Source organism: Bradysia coprophila, unplaced genomic scaffold (genome assembly GCF_014529535.1).
Source record: "Bradysia coprophila strain Holo2 unplaced genomic scaffold, BU_Bcop_v1 contig_350, whole genome shotgun sequence".
Taxonomy (NCBI): domain Eukaryota; kingdom Metazoa; phylum Arthropoda; class Insecta; order Diptera; family Sciaridae; genus Bradysia; species Bradysia coprophila.
In genome coordinates this window covers 3,760,449-3,777,086 of record NW_023503608.1, presented here as the reverse complement: position 1 = coordinate 3,777,086, position 16,638 = coordinate 3,760,449, and the positions used below count along the sequence as shown (strand labels likewise).

The 16,638-nt window shown below is 33.9% G+C and overlaps 1 protein-coding gene across 7 annotated transcripts in view; it reads left to right on the top strand.

Annotated features, from left to right (window-relative positions):
• Positions 1 to 16,638, top strand: part of LOC119080299 (potassium channel subfamily T member 2) — a 152,731-nt gene that overhangs the window by 9,864 nt on the left and 126,229 nt on the right. For all 7 annotated transcript variants that reach the window (XM_037188577.1, XM_037188578.1, XM_037188575.1 and 4 more), the window contains exon 2: positions 15,200 to 15,619. In XM_037188577.1, the coding sequence (XP_037044472.1) occupies positions 15,381 to 15,619 (239 nt within the window). In that variant the 5' untranslated portion in view covers positions 15,200 to 15,380. The remainder of the gene's footprint in view (positions 1 to 15,199; positions 15,620 to 16,638) is intronic.

Sequence of the window (16,638 nt, the reverse complement as noted above, 5' to 3'; positions counted from 1 at the left end):
GTACGGAAATTCGTACGAAACGATAGATAAAGTTACGTATACCAGCATCATAATTTATTATGCTGAAACTGGAAACATAAGGAAAAGCGGAAAAATACGCAAGCGTTTAATCAATAGAAACACTCTGTTTAATAAAAAAAATATTTTTCTATTTTCGATTATATTGCCAGCAACCTAAAAAGTGTTTTTACTACCCGTGTCTGTAGGTTCTAGCTGAAAACATTCGATTATATGTAGAAATTGTATTAAACAACATTATTTACATATTTTGTATGTCGCTGTGTACTATCTGACGCACGCATCACGGAAGTGGTGACGATCCCATTTCATGAACCCCTGCTGCTAAAAGCGTGTAGCATCGCTCTAAAATAATGATAATAAAATTCAAATTCAGCACAATATGTTTTCTGTAAGTTTCTGCTATTGATAAAAAAAAAATGAATTTCATTATTAGAGTCTCTTTATAGACATGTTAAGATAAAAAGGGAGTTTGGTGCTGTAGCTTCAGTGCTTGAGTTGTACATAGAAACGAATATAACAGCAACACCAAAAATTTATTTGATGCAGCAAACAGATACTCATCTGATTTGATTCCATGAAATTTATTAAGGAATTCCAAGAAGCGTTTTGCAAAACAACAACTGGTAGACAAGGGCATGAAGCAATTAAATACGAATTAAAGTTTAAAAAAATTCTTGGAATTTCTACAGGGACAAATATCGAGTTAGTCCCGCGATTTCTTAAAAGCATATTCGTTTCTCTCCTATTGAGCTCCCAGCCCGAAAGGTATAAGTTTTCACCGTCTTGTGAAAAAATATTTCTTAAAAAAATTGTACTCCCCTGTTGATTTCTTATTTCACAATGAACTTTTAACCCTAAGTCCCAAAAGTTTTTTTTTTAAAGAAATGAACTTTTCATTTTTGATTCAAACATATCCTTTTCACAATTTGATTGAAACTTGTTGGCTAGTTTCTTAACTAAACTTTTTTTTTCTGAAATAAGCCCACATGCAGTATTACCAATTACGAAACCAATTACAGCTTCAATCTCTGGAATCACCGTGAAATCTAATACATTTTGTCTTATATGTCACTCGTTTCAGTTAATCTGAAAAAGAAAACGTTACATCATTCACTTATAAATATAAAAGTCTTATAGTAAGCGTGAATCCCTTCGTAATCCCTCATAAGGATCGTTTATTCGTTATATAGTTGAACAAAAACTAATATGTGGTGGATTTTTGGCCTGATTCGTTTATCTCCTTGAATCGCATTTTGTTAGGAGATTACATATACGATATATAGTGTACATCTATCTATCTATAAATGAGTACCGCAAATACACACACCACACATTTACACAAAGTGAATTCTCAATTTCTTATTTCGCATTGGTGGAGCACATGATACCGCATCGTGAGTAAGAAGTTGACTTAAAGAGTTCATGAATAAATTTTCGGAATATTTTACTCTTTTTACGGTGAAGATAAATGAAATGAAATTCCAAAAAGCAGCGACGACATCTATACCAATGAACCAACTAAATAAATGTTACGAAGCTTTGCATAAAGTATAAAAAAAATGAATTTAAATGGCATTCAAGTTTGAAAATAATTTTCTTAAATAATTTGCTGGAAGGAAGAAAAAATGGAATCCCTTAAATATCATCTGAGACAGATTATCTGTTGAAGAAGCTTTCAGGAGTTTCTTTTTATTATGCTGAAATTACGTCCTTTTTTGATACTTGTGCGAGCATTATTATCTCACAATAGAAACAGACATGAAAGACGAAAATTTAAGACAAGAGTTTGCATTATCATTACAGAAAAATATGATGAACGAAAGAAAAGTTGGTTTTTTGTTCAAAGGGAGCAAGGGCGTTGATACATTTGGTAAATTATTTTTATTTGTTATATTGAGATAAGAGTTGAAGTTTATAATGGAATAAAGCCGTCTCTTTAAGAGATGTTTTGCAACTTCTGTTACGCCTTCCCGCCTGTACGAACGGAAGGTCTTTGTGCTATCAACTTAGATGAAGTTTTAAAAAAACGATACAAACATTCTGTCGCAAGTTATAGACTCTCTTCTACTAATCAACGAAGCTTAGTAATTTCTAAAAAAAAATCGTATACGTGAAAGACAGATTTTAGTGTCAGTTCAAGTCAAAATTTTACTTTTTTGATCTTCGCAAGTACTACTCCAGAGGCTCGCAACAGGCTAGGCCGACCTGAAACCTGAAGCTCGGATTATCTTTGTCTCTTTAGAACTAAACCTAAATTGAAATTTTATACCTGAATGAATTTAGTAAATAAACTCAAATTTAAGGTAAATCTGGTCTGGGATTATTTCAGCAACACCTGAAATAGATCCTGGCTCATCTGAATTTCAACGAATTTCAGATTTCAGACAATTTGAGGTTGGGTTAGTTCAGATTCAAAAAAAATTTCATGTTCGACCAGAAAATCAGATTTAGACCAAGGGATGCCTGAACTGTTCCAAGTGGTGCAGACTCTCCCCAACTACAATTGTTCAATAACATTTTACAAACGGAAAACGTATCGCCAATACGATACTTAAATATGTTACTTCTTTTGTTTGCATGAGTGGTACCCTAAATAAAGTACTGAAACAGGACAGTGTATATTTCACTGCACTGTTAGAAACATAAATATGGCTACTGAGTCGTTCATTTTAATCAAAATTTTTATGGGATTTTAAAAATATTAAATGGCGAACCTCTACAAAAACTACTATTTGTCACCTGTCAATCGAAGACCTTTGGCCAGCATATTTTTTGATGCAAAATCTTTTACGTCATTTGTTTTTCGATATATTATTCAATACTTTTTAAGAATTAATCAACATATTAACAAGCTGCATCATGAATAAGCAATCTCAGATTTATTCGGCTTTTCCATCGCAAACACTTCCTCAAAAACAAAAATTTTGATTGGAGAAGATACCAGTTAAATAGAAAAGCGAAAGTTCAAGATAATTCGACAAATTTTTTTAATCATTCTGTCGTATGATATATCTTGAGGGGAAGAAGCGAGAATAAGCAACTTTCAACATACATCCACAGTCCATAAGAAAATTCCAGAAAAATATTATTGATGTAATTGTAGCCGAAAGCACTCTACACTCGTCAAAAAGCACAAGAAACCAAACTCTTAACTCTGAATGTGCTTTTACCATTCAATTTCCAAGTTTGATTAAGTTTACGACAAGCAACTAATAGTCTTTTGTGAAAGCATTAGTCTCCCAGATAGCTGTGTAAGGTTGTGACATAATCCAAAATAAATCAAATGGAAATGTTAACCTCATCACTCAAGCTTAAGTTTGCGCAACATTAATGCTTTTTTACTGTTGTTACCTCTACTGTGAAACATCTCTTTATCCACATCAATTTACTCTTCGAAACCCACCGAAAGGAACACACTTTACATTATTCCGTTGTCGTGCACTTAAACAACAAATTGTTCGTGCTGAAATTTATCGTATACACTATTTTGCCATCAAACTAAAGAGCTTCAATCATTATGTGACAATTTGTCCTCCATTGCGTGTTTTTAGTTGTACTAAAATGTAATTGAAGTTGAGATATTGTTATTGTCTGATACATTGCTTGCATTGTTCCCATGTATAGATAAATCTAATTTTGAAAAATCCAATTTCGGTAGCAAAGTCCATCTATACTATCATTATTATATGAAAATATTTGACAGTAAAAATCCATAGCATAACCTTCATTTACAGCAGCAGTAAAAAAAGAAGTTAAAAATAAATATGGAAAAAGTGCATGTCACGTTTCCATAAAAACATTTTTATCAGTCCGAGGTTTTTACACACAGCTTGATGAGGCAAAAAAGAAAGCTCATAAAAACGGTTGGCTTTTTAATATTACTACCCGATATGGTTATTGTTCATAGCATGAGAAAAAGAAGAAAAAAACGTATAAAGTGTACATTGAAGGAATAATAAATAGACCATCGTTAAAAGGTCTCTTATAGCTTTATATGGTAAATATTTTGCCGTTGCGAGCGTTTCTGTTGTGTATATCCATAACGGCGTTAATATTGTTTTGTGTATGTTGGGCATCATGTACCACGCTTGATTGATTGGATTCATTTGAGTCGTCAAAGATTGTTGTTGGGTAACATTTTTTGGAGCATTAAAGAATTTTTATGTCGCCACAAAATCTGTAAATTATCGACAGAGCGGTAAAATACCGACTGGCTTTTGCACCAATGTTAGACTTGATATTTATGCTGCAGATGTGATTGTTGTCTGTGACCAATCGAAATTTATGAAATAACTAAAGCCGAAATTGATCTAAAATTGACTGGAACTACAGCACTAAACCTGGGCCGTCACAACATTAAATCCCACAAAAATCACCCCACAGAGGTGACGCAATTGTTGTGCGCTTTAACTTCGAAAATATCTGATGTCGTTCACTCTTAGAATTGTTTAATTTCGCAACAAATTGTCTACATTCACCATTCAGAGACGGCGATATACTTGTCGCAGCTATAATGTCGGATCTATTACTTCATTTGATCTAAATATTTTAGAGTGATGGATTTCACATCTTTTACTTCATTTTTTTAAACGTGCTTTTCGCTGTATAAGAGCACTTTAGTTAGAGTTGATGATACCAGGCAAAACTAAAAAAAAGACAAATATTTGTGTCATTAGCGTTGGGAAAATATTTTTTATTTCTTTAAACGGTCCGTTTTACAAAAATAGGAGCTTTTTAAAGCAAAACAAAATCGAGAGAAGGGCTAGTTTAGAAATAGAAAGAATTAATTCCATAGTTCTTTAGCAACGGGTATAAGATCTAGTTCTAGTGAAGAAATTATAATAATGCACATGAATATAAACTCACAGCTTTGTTATAAAGCGAAAATTTAATCCCTTTGTTTCAAACTCTCTAACATTCGTCAAGAAGCGGAATTTTAATCTGCACGAGCTTTGTATAGCATATTTCAACATTAATTTCCGACGATCCGAGTACCCTTTTGAAGTTAAAAGTAATTTAATGTAACATACATCTAACAACCTCAATAAAATGGAGCGTCAAGGTGCATGTTATGAATTTTTAATTAGAAAGAATTAAAAGGAAATTATGCTTCTCGTTTGGTTTAAGAAATTTTCTGCTTTAACATCATATTTGAGAAAATTCTGTTTGTCTTGACTCACCAATATTATCGTCGGCGAGTGTAGAGTCACTTTCTTTCTTGAAAAAGTAACAATTCAAAGGAATCGCTTATAGTCGAGTACATTAATACCCATGATTAATAGGAAGATAGAAAAGTTGTAAAGTTGGCTGGTGAACAAATTAATTTTGATTTTTATGGGACAAACTATAAGAACCCCAGAAGAAGGTTTTACTGTTCAGTTTCAGTTTTAAATTGTGTGTTTTATGAACACATTGGGGTGTAATAAATAATAAATTACGTCACTCGTTGAATATAAACCAACAGAATACCCTCGGTTCGTGTCACAAATTATTATTATTTTTTTACACGATATAGATACGAACGATACATAAGTATTTGCTGTACACTAACGATACAGGTAAACGAAAAAAAAAATTACTTTTTATAACCTTTTAATTAACTTCATCAAACGTTATCGATTCATCTAATTTTCTGTACGAAAAGGAAAATATAGTTTCGGTGTGTCCGAATGATGCTATCAAGGTGGAAACATTCGGTGTAAAATACCTGTAGCGATGTGAAATGAATTTATTTATTATCAGGTGTTTCATGAACATATTGAGGTAAATTGGTGTGCAAAACGTGGTATAACGTGACAAATTCCTGTGTTCAATGTTGAACTATACTTGCATCGTTAATGTATACTGTATACGATACTACTTCCACAGAGTGACGCGAAAGAGAAATAATGCATTTTTCTGTTTTATTGTACATAAGATGAATGGGATGTATTTCGCGATGCTCTTTGAAGCTTCAGTTTTTTATGTGCGATTTACATTCAAATTCTTAGCTACTTTATCTGTCTAATGTTTGAATAGTTCGGAAAAACATCTTACTTCCCAAATACACTTGCAGTCTAACAAAGTACTACGTTGGCATACGCTTACTTACTTACTTAGGCGGGCACTACAACCTACTATTGGTTTTGGCCTCTTCCAGCACTCTTCTCCAATCGGACCTATTCCGCGCCAACGTTCTCCAGTCGCTCACTCTTCTTACTTTTAGATCAGACTCAATTGCATCTTTCCATCTCGCTCTTGGTATTCCTGGTCTGCGCCTTCCATCGGGATCTGTATTTAGCAGTTTCAGTGGTACACGTTCCTCGATCATCCTTTGTACATGACCGAGCCATCTTAATCGATTGAATACGCACATAAGTGAAAATTTCTCAGTTTGTTGAATTTGCTGGAAATATTGTGAAACATACCTTGTCCTGTACAATAGAGAAAACGTAAACCTTTTAACATAACGAAAAAATTCCGTCGCTCTGTCATTTAATGTTATAAAAAAGTTTAATTGAATAATTCCGTGACACTTTTCCAATGTTCGCACGTAAATCGCACCCAGTATAAACTATTTACACAGAAAACTAACTTCTGTAATGTAACATGTAACTATCGGATTTTCGGAAGTCGTTTGTTTCCTTTTTCGTCGGCTCAAAAATATATTAGAATTTCCGTCTCTGTAAACAATATTTATGCATATATACCCCCTCCCTGGCATTTCCTTTGCGGTGTGTACACAATTTTCCGTAAGCTTTTTAGTGGTAGTATGCACTCAATTAATGAGCCATCAGGATATTTGGGTCACAGGTGGGTTACTGTATTCATATTCAATCTCAATCGATATTTATGACAAAATGTTATATTCGTATGTCGATTTATGTATAACGTTTTTCAGTGCAGCATTATTTGACACAAATTGTATCAGCCTCGTAAAACAAAAGATGCTTGTCGAAGCCATTTCGAAATGATGATTGTTTTTTTGCAACTGTAAAGAAATGTAATGCCAAAGCGATTATGGAGTTTAAAAAATACGTTGATGTGAATAAATTGTGACAACGGTAGTGCATAAGGTAGGAAAATAAAAGCAATGCCACGAGCATTTGCATTTACTTCTGAGAATTGAGATAAAATTTTTCCACTTTTCATTCCATTGATTTTCGCTCTATTCGATTTCATTTTTTTTTTCGATTTTACCAACACAAAGTAGGGAAAAAAACGAGCCATCAGAACAGTCGGAGCGTCTGCTGCGACTGAGCCCCGTACAAACCCGTATATCTATTGCGTACGTGATCCTAGTGCGTCTGTCACCCTACTTTGACCGTAGACCTATTGCACCCGTAAACGTAGTTGAAGTCAAATTATTATGAAATGTGTACATCTTAGAAATTGCGCATAGCGCAATTACGAAGCCCCGTACGACGTTCCTTTCAAATAAAACAAAAATTTCAAATAGCCCTAAAATTTAAATTTATTTAGTATAAATACACATAGGGCCTAGTATCGGCCTCAGTCCGAGGATCCAAATTTAATTTTTTTTTTCAACTACATTCTATTCGGCCTTTGATTACCTTCCAAATGAAACAAAAAATACTAAAAACGGATGAAATTTTCTCGAGTTATATTCAAAATACACATAGGGCCCTGGTAGCGGCCTTAGTCCGAGTACCCAAATTTAATTTTTTTTCAACAACATTCTATTCGGCCTTTGATTACCTTCCAAATGAAACACAAATTACGAAAAACGGATGAAATTTGCTCGAGTTATATGTAAAATACACATAGGGCCCTAGTAACGGCCTTAGTCCAAGGACCCAAATTTTAATTTTTTTTTCAACAACATTCTATTCGGTGTTCGATTATCTTTCAAATGAAACAAAAATTACGAAAAACGGATGAAATTTACTCGAGTTGTATGTAAAATACGCATAGTCCGAGGACCCAAATTTAATTTTTTTTAAATCACTTAGGTGGCCCTAACTCACGAAGGGCCGACCCGAATATGCCCATCTTCGAACTTAGCCTCACTATTTTGACTATCTTTCAGGGAAATTTTTTTTTTTCGAAATCGGATTTGATTTACTCAAGATATCGACGTGACGGACAGACGGACAGACGGACAGACATGAACATAGGCAAACACTTTGCCCTAACCGTCTGCTTCGAATTCCATCAATTACACACGGCATCGTAATCCTATGAGCCCCTTCGTACTTCGTACGGGGCTAATGACAAGAAAAAGCCCTTTTGGGTACCATGGACGTTGGGACAGAACATTTCTGTCAGAAACGATTTTACGATATACCACTGTGTGCTAATAAAATGAGTTTCAGAAATATCGAAAAATTTGAGTACACTTCGAGTACATCAAGCTGATGATATTACGATTTCTTTCTATATATTTTTTCCATTGGTTGTCATCCATAAAATCAACAACAAACAACAATGAATGTCTCAAACTTCCTTTCCTACTTCCATCTACCACCGAAAAATAAATAGAAACTTTTTCGGGTTACATTTGGTGTCTGATTTACTTTGACCGGAAACATGAAAGTTTCTCTTCAACCACATACATTTTATTTAAATTTATTTCCATCGTCTAACAAATTAATGGTAAGGAGATTACGAGATTATCGGATTGTTAGCATATTATTTTTAAATAAAAATTGGAACTCCAGATTTAGCTTTTAGTGTTAACACCTAAAAGCTTTTAAACTTTAATTCGGAATAAAATTTGAATTCTAAAATAAAACATTTGGTGCAAATAAAACGATCATGGGATATCAAAATCCAACTTTCTAATTAAAACATGTTCAATTTGTAAAGAGGAAATTTCCATGAAAATGTCGACGACAGAGGGAATGCCCCATACATATCAATAAATCTTTTCGTTTTGTTTCTTTCATCGGAAAATTAATATCAAAATATATACCAGCAGCACCCACTCTCATCATAACTCATACCTCATACCTCGAGTTGATTTGATTGAAATTGAATAAGGCTGACAGAATGTCACAAACATCTGTGTGCATTGCGATATATATAAATATGCGCCGTTTGAATGATTAAGTACGAACACTTGTCGATATTAATTTGACAATTTAATGCACATTTAAACAACGCATTTGCGTGAATAGTACCACAGTCCAGCTACGAATGTCGTGATGATAAGTGATTTGTCATTAACATTTTCTCCAAAGACGAGTTCACCTTATGTGCATGCCATTGTTTACGCTGTACGATTATATACACAACATTTAGTTAACAAGTGGTTCAGTGATGTTCGTCAGACAGGTAAATGGGAAAAACAGATATAAAAGGTGGAATGAACATTCCACCCTTATATAACACTTATGTATTGTGTATATGAGGTGAAGTAGTTGTACGAACAAGAAATTCTATTTTTAAAAAGGAAATCATTTACATCGATCAGTAGCAATGTGTATCTTGACTTTCATGATTTTACGTATTCAAATATCAATACCATGTTTATCGTTAAGTAGCTTTGTTGGCCAGCAGCAATCATAAAATGATAATTCCACAGTGAAATGATATTCTTAAAATCGCCAACATTTATGCAATATTGCTCGGTGAATTCGGGGAAGCGTCCCCGAAGTGGAGAAAATGATAGCTTAAACTTTCAGATTGTAATTTGATTGCATAAGCTTATAAGCTTCTTCTCTGTTTCTCTATGTAACGCTTGTAGTATACACAGTTAAATGTTTGGTGTATGTATTTTCCCTTAACATATCGTGTATGCACTATGCACACAATGCTTCTGGTGTGCTAAAATATTTATTCATTTATTCATTGGATTATTTTTCGACCACTTACATTATTACTATGAGTCCTGACGATGCAAGCTAACAAATATGCAGATTATGTTTAGAAGCTATTGAGTTTTGAACTTTTATCAACGGAAGTACGGACAACTTTTTAGCGATCTATTCGGAAAAGCTTTAAAACGCGCTTTCTATTTCGCTATTGTGTTTCTTCATACTTTTCATTGTTAAAATGTAAATGGAGAACAAAACGGATGGACTGAGTTTCGTGCTTTATCGTTGATGATGGCAATGTAACCAAATGAGCTATTTCTCTCATATCAGAGTTTCATATGTTATTGACCGCGATGACAAAAAACCATACGCTCAAACTTGTGTTGAATTTGTTCAATTAAAGTAAAAGAATTTGTGTCAAGTCAAATGTTCAAAATATTTCGATCAAAAGAAGTAAAAGATTTGATAATTCTTTCGCGTGTAAAAAGATACCGACAAAATTTCCCTTCCTGCTCACAGACAATATTGTCTGCCTTCATGGTTTATTTGCCCATCATATTGCGAAAAGAGAGAAATAAAAAGCAAAACTGAAAATCAGTGAAACGCACTCACTCATTTCCAAACAAATCGATCGTTTCATTTAGACAGCACTAATAACAACAATAAAACAACGAATTTATTGTGACAGAAAAACATTTATTTGGAACGTATTACGAAGCGTCACTCCAGATATTTCTATTTGCTCAATCATACTTGTTATAATATATGTCCCCTTCATGTTTGTTCGCTCATATATCAATCGCATGTAGTGTATATGTGGAAAAGAGATTTATATTTTCCGCAGACTAAAAATTCAAGCAGAAAAAAAATATTTTGTCAAAGTTTCCGAGGTGGAAACATTACGATAAAATACACATAATGCCTACAAGAGCTATTATGATTTGTATAATATAGGACGGAGTGATTTTTTGATGAATAGGAAAATGGTGTGACATTTGAATGGAAGATTCAGCGAGCTTTCTGAATATGGACGGATTTTTATTCCTTTTCGAAATTTACTATTGGTTCTGATGAGTTTCCATGTAAACATTTCGAAAATTCATTCAATCACTCCATCCTAATTATTTAGAATAGCTTCTCTTCAAAACAGCTTTTGTTAAAGAATCAGTAGTTGTCATACGCCAATATAAACAGAATTTTCCATTATGTTCAAAGAACACTTAGGTTAGACTTCTTTCACATCTTTAATAAGCTCACTTCCTAATGATGCTCGAAAATGGTTACAACAACTGAGTGAGTGAGTAGGTGTGAGCCGACTACAGACATTTATCGAGACGTATTACCGTGTCTATTTATTCTGTATTTGTTGTTACGTTCTGATCAGGGCCTATTATGTAGAATTAATTCACAAAATTCACCGAAATTCGCAAAAATTTACGGAGTTAGGACCCTCAAGAAAAATTTAATTTCAACGTAGAATATTATTCTGATCATAAAAAGGTTATACAGCACATGCTGAAAGTCTTTTATAAACTTGATATCGGGTGCATAATTGTTCAATTTTTGTACCGAGAATTGAGATTCATATAACAACTCAAATACTTCAAATATTAACTGATATCGAAATATAAATGTAAATTTCTTTCGTTTTCCATTCACAAAGAGTCATATCTGACTGGGGAAAATTAAATCCTGTTCAGAAATTTCGGTTTAAAGTTTGCGAATTTTGTGAATTAATTCACAAAATTTACAAAATTCACCAGAAAATTCTATATAATAGGCCCTGGTTCTGATACTTGGAATTCTTGGGAAGTTGAGCCTGATTCGGATGTTATTTTGGTATTGTGTTCTTCCACTATTAACATATTTGCGCGTGAGCAGTCGAAGCGTTAATACTTTAATATCAATAGTATTTTATATGACTAGGGATAAAAAGATGAAAAGGAGAGTTTTCGGGTGAATTTTGTTGATCCAAGGCGTAGCCGAGATCAATAAACACATGGGAACGAGATTTATCATTTTTATCCCTAGTTATACAATGGATTTCACGTTTTTCGACGCATGTTATTCATTACAATTCCATAAAATCCTTAGCAATACGCAAAAAAAGACGTGAGTGGCGACGAAAAGTGAAAGAAAAGTTGAAAGTAAAAATAGTTGTTTTGACTCTCTATCTGGAGAATGTGACGTTTTTGGTCATAGTGGATGAACAGATTTTTCGTCTGAGGTCAGTTAGGACTAAGACTTACGACAGGTCATGTCAGATTGACCTGATAATAAAATCGACGTTGACCTGACCTGACCCGACATTTTCAGGTCATGACCTGAAATGACCCGATACGACCTGAAATTGAATTTTGAAAGTACTTGAAATCGAGTTGCTGCACACATTTTTGAATGTAATATATCTCTGGAAGAGCCCAGAAAATTTTGATGCAATTTTTCGTGAAATTAGTCTATTTTGCTTAGGTTTTAAATTATTTTTGTTGACTGTGGGTCGTGAATCATTGCTAATACCTCGTGTAAGATCATAAGAACGTGTAGGAAGTGTTCTTAACAAAAGAGAGATTTTAATTGCTAGCTAAGATGAGTTAGAATCGGGTTGGCTCATTGGGAACGTACTGGCCTTCCACCAAAAAAACCCAGGATACTGCTGAGAGAAAGTAACGTTCTTAAACGTACCCAAATTTCTTCACAATTGAGTAGTTAGAGTGTTTGCTATCAACATATTCAAATCAACAGAGGCATATTTATGTGTAGTCGAGTTTCGACACGATTTCAGGTCATCAGGTCAACCTGAAAATGATCAGATTTGGTTATCAGGTCATTTCAGGTTGTCAGGTCAGTTTTGACCTGACCAGAAATTTTCAGGTTGACTTGACCCGATAGTGAGCCTAACTTAGGACACAGAAAATTTACTTCAATCTTTACCCCGAGTTATGTTATGAATTTTACATACTGAATCCGCCGAATGGAGTGTAAACATGAAAAGTACCGTTTTCGGTGCATATATCATATAAAAGTAGTCGTCACTGCCAAATGAGGCCATATTCATTGTGCCATTTGTTTTCTACAATGCAAGAACTTCACATGAACTACATGACCATGCAGTGTACTATTAGCTCAATTCAATTTATCTTTCGTTTATTTTTTTAACCAAGTTCAACGTTCAATGAACATTTTGCTAAATGAATGCATTATAAATTGGAACTGTGCAAATACTTCAATGATCCAATTGCTGCCTACATCAATATGTAAGCTATTTAATAGTGTGCACTCTGTGTACACAGAGTCCAATTTCAGTAGACAAGTGTCAATAAAGTTTGCAGAGAGTATTGTGTGACTGTGAACATTTAACTGAAATGTTACACTCTAGACAAATGTAATATTTGTCGACCCCCATTCACTTAAGGTTAAGCTTTGAAGGTAAAAATCGATACCTCTTGTTACTACACGGAAAATCAATTTTGTATCCGTGTTACCTTAGAATTTAACAAACTGTTTCTTAAGTTTCACCAAAGTTTTTCCAAAGTTTATTGTAAGATCTTGCAAAACATAAGAATATTTTAGGTGTTTCCCCAAAAATAGTACTGTTTTCAGGGAATAATACTTTCAGCTCCGTAGGTGTTTGTTCCAGGATGTGCTATTTTCTATTCTCTGTTTTATAGATTGCTATTTCGCTGGAATAATACATTTTTTGTCTATCTCATCATCAAAATTTCACTAGCTTGAATTACAGCTACTAAAGTTTTAATTGAATGCTCATGCAGTCATATTATTCCGTTTTCATAAATTTGGCCTAGTTCATTTCAAATGGAAATATCAATTTCTTGAGACTTTACTTACTCCTTTTCACCAAATGAAATTGATATTTTATCATTCGTACTTTAAGAACAACAAAGACAAAAGAATTTGAAGAAACATAAGTAATCGAGTGGAAGTAGAACTTTATATTACTAATACCACACTAGTACCACATATATTTCATACAATGGTAAAATTCCATTTTAGATTTTGCTATGCTACTGGCTGCACATATATATACATGTAGAACACAAATTGTATTTTCGATGGCAACAATGGGGAAATGAAGAAAAGTTTTGTTTCAGATATTTTGTCAGCCTCAACGAAAAGTAACGAATTATTTTGCTGAATGCTACACATTCTCGCCCGCATGCTGGGGGCTGTTACATAAATGTTTTTATCATTACCAGCATTAAACTCGAAACAATTGAATTCATAATGCAGAGAGCGGTGTGTGGAAAAATTATAATAAATTAACATTTGAAGGCGTTAGCGTTAGGTAAATTTTCAAATTTCATTTCTGAACATTCCGAAATTTTAAGAACATCTTTGGAGTTTGTTTTTATAGTGAAAAAAGCGAAATGATTGTTTGTGCAATGGGTATACATGAATCCAGAAAAACCTTTTACCTAACTCCCACATGATAACAATTTTCCACATTATGAATTCCATTGTTTTGACTTTAATGATGGTAATGAGTAAAACTACTGAAAGAGCCCCCAGCATGCGAACGGGAAATGTGAGTGGAACTTTCTGTAAAACAATTTGTTGCAATTTTGTAATGACAATGAAGACAAAAAAGTATGAGCCAGTTAGCGTTTTTTATATGTATGCTAACTAATGCGTTTAAAAGTTTTGCTTTAACCTGTTACAGAGGCAATGTTATTATTTTTGTCGTCGTTATCGATAACGACAATAACGATAACGATAATATCCGTATGTGACAGGTTAAAACGGTCAAAAGGTGAAACAAATGAAGTACCAGATTTTTGTACGAATTGTAAAAGGATATTAAAAGGACATTCCTATCGTTGCACGAACTGGAAAGCTAAATTTCAACTTCTATTTGAATTGAAACGAATGACTGATCGACCGATGTCAATGAAATAAGTTTGAATTTATTGCCCACTGTAGCAACGATTCTCAAGTGTTTCATCAGAAATTTAATTGACAGATGCAATGCATGTCTATCATCGTCTCTTTTCGGAATTCTTGACAAAGATTTCACGACAGTAGAGGTTATCGATGCGACAATCATGCAAAAAACAATTCAATTACGGTATCGTTCATTCCGATCGTATTTACTAACTTAAATAATGATACGTGATATAGAAGTTTGTGGGCGGGAGCTTTTTTAATCCGCGCCCCATATATCTGGCTGAGGCAGATAAGAATTAAGGTTTGATAATTAATGGCAATTATTTGGATTAGTAATAGTATATGACATGGAACTACGGGACTCTGGTAGCAAAAAAGTAATGTTCACTCATCTCTACATTTTATATTGTTACGTAGCCAAGACTTCAAATTAAATTTTGATTGCATCATTTTTCATTCATCTGTTGAACACAACTGACATTCAATCCCAATTATAATCGAACGTTGATATCTTGTAGAGTGATTGCACAATGAGAACTAAACGTAAACTGTATAACGATATCACGGAAAGCATAATGATGAAAAACTAATAAAAATATTTGTAGTGTCGCCGTGAAGAATATTTTGTGTGTGTAATGTTGGATAATGACCTGAATTGTGACCATGGTGACATAGGAGGAACAGTGTTAGTACTATAGTATGAGCAAATTCGGAGGCAAATTTCGTGTAACTTACAGTGCATTAGGAATGTCTGATGAAACGCCAACGTCAACGAATGGCACAAAAGTTTTACGAAATGTCAACTTTCCACCAACCACGTACGAAGATCTTGTTGCAGCTGGCAGTGGATCGAGGAGAGGATCAAAAATTTTTCAACGACCTCGATCACTGTCAGTGTGGAGTGACATAAGCAGAAACAGTGTCAAACTGGATGAACGGTAAATATGAACAAAGAAACTTTTTTTGGGATGGAAAATTACTTGGGGAGGATGGGGTTGTGAGTTGGAGGAATGTTGTTTTTGTTTTCGATGGCTTTGACGTCTTAACTTCATTTTGTGCAATCAAAAATTACAAACATGAATTTCAGTTAGAAAATATTGTTTTTCCTTCACTTACTATTAAATAGTGGTGGGTGGTAGAAGGAGTGCAGAGAATTGTTTAGGTCGTTGTGCTGTACGACGTGATAGATTAATGAATGAAAGTTCAAGTACATTTAGGACATCATGATACCTAAACCAATTATTTGATCTTTTGCTGTTCTCATAATTTTTTACTTTTACTCAGTTCTGCTATTGTGTAGCCGTCTGTAATTAAGTGGACCAATTAAGTGGGATAAGCTCGAGGATAAATTCACAAAGCATCAATTCACCAAACATATATCTAAAGGGAGGGAAATTCTATATTCTTGATTTCGTTATTTTCTACATACGTTTTTCGATGCACATGGGTTTGAAATTCGTCATTTGTGAATGGCGCCAAAGAAGGATAGCACAGACTTTGCTCGTATGAGCATTTTTTGTCGTGTAGTTTCGATGGGTCACTTTTTTTGAAGAAACCGAACCTTTTACCACAAAAAAAAATTAATAAGTCGACTGGTTTTTTGTGTAGCACAGAAAACCTGTGGTGTTGTAGTACACGTGTCTAGAAGGTCGTTTGCACGGATAACACGTACATTGCACATTTTACTCATGTCACACATTACTTTAATGACCTAATTCCCCCTTTTCTAGTCAGACATACAATTTCATAAAGTACTGGTATAGTGTCAACCCCTTGTCAAAGTGATTGCTTTATAAAACTGTTAAGCGATTTATTCCATTTACCACCACTTTCCATGGGAATCAGACATACATAGTGTTGTATTTACTGGAAAAATAAAAATGAAATAGAATGCGAAAGACTCTTGTCGATGAAAGGTCGGTAAGATTTTTTTTATTATAAATTAAAGTTGGAACGT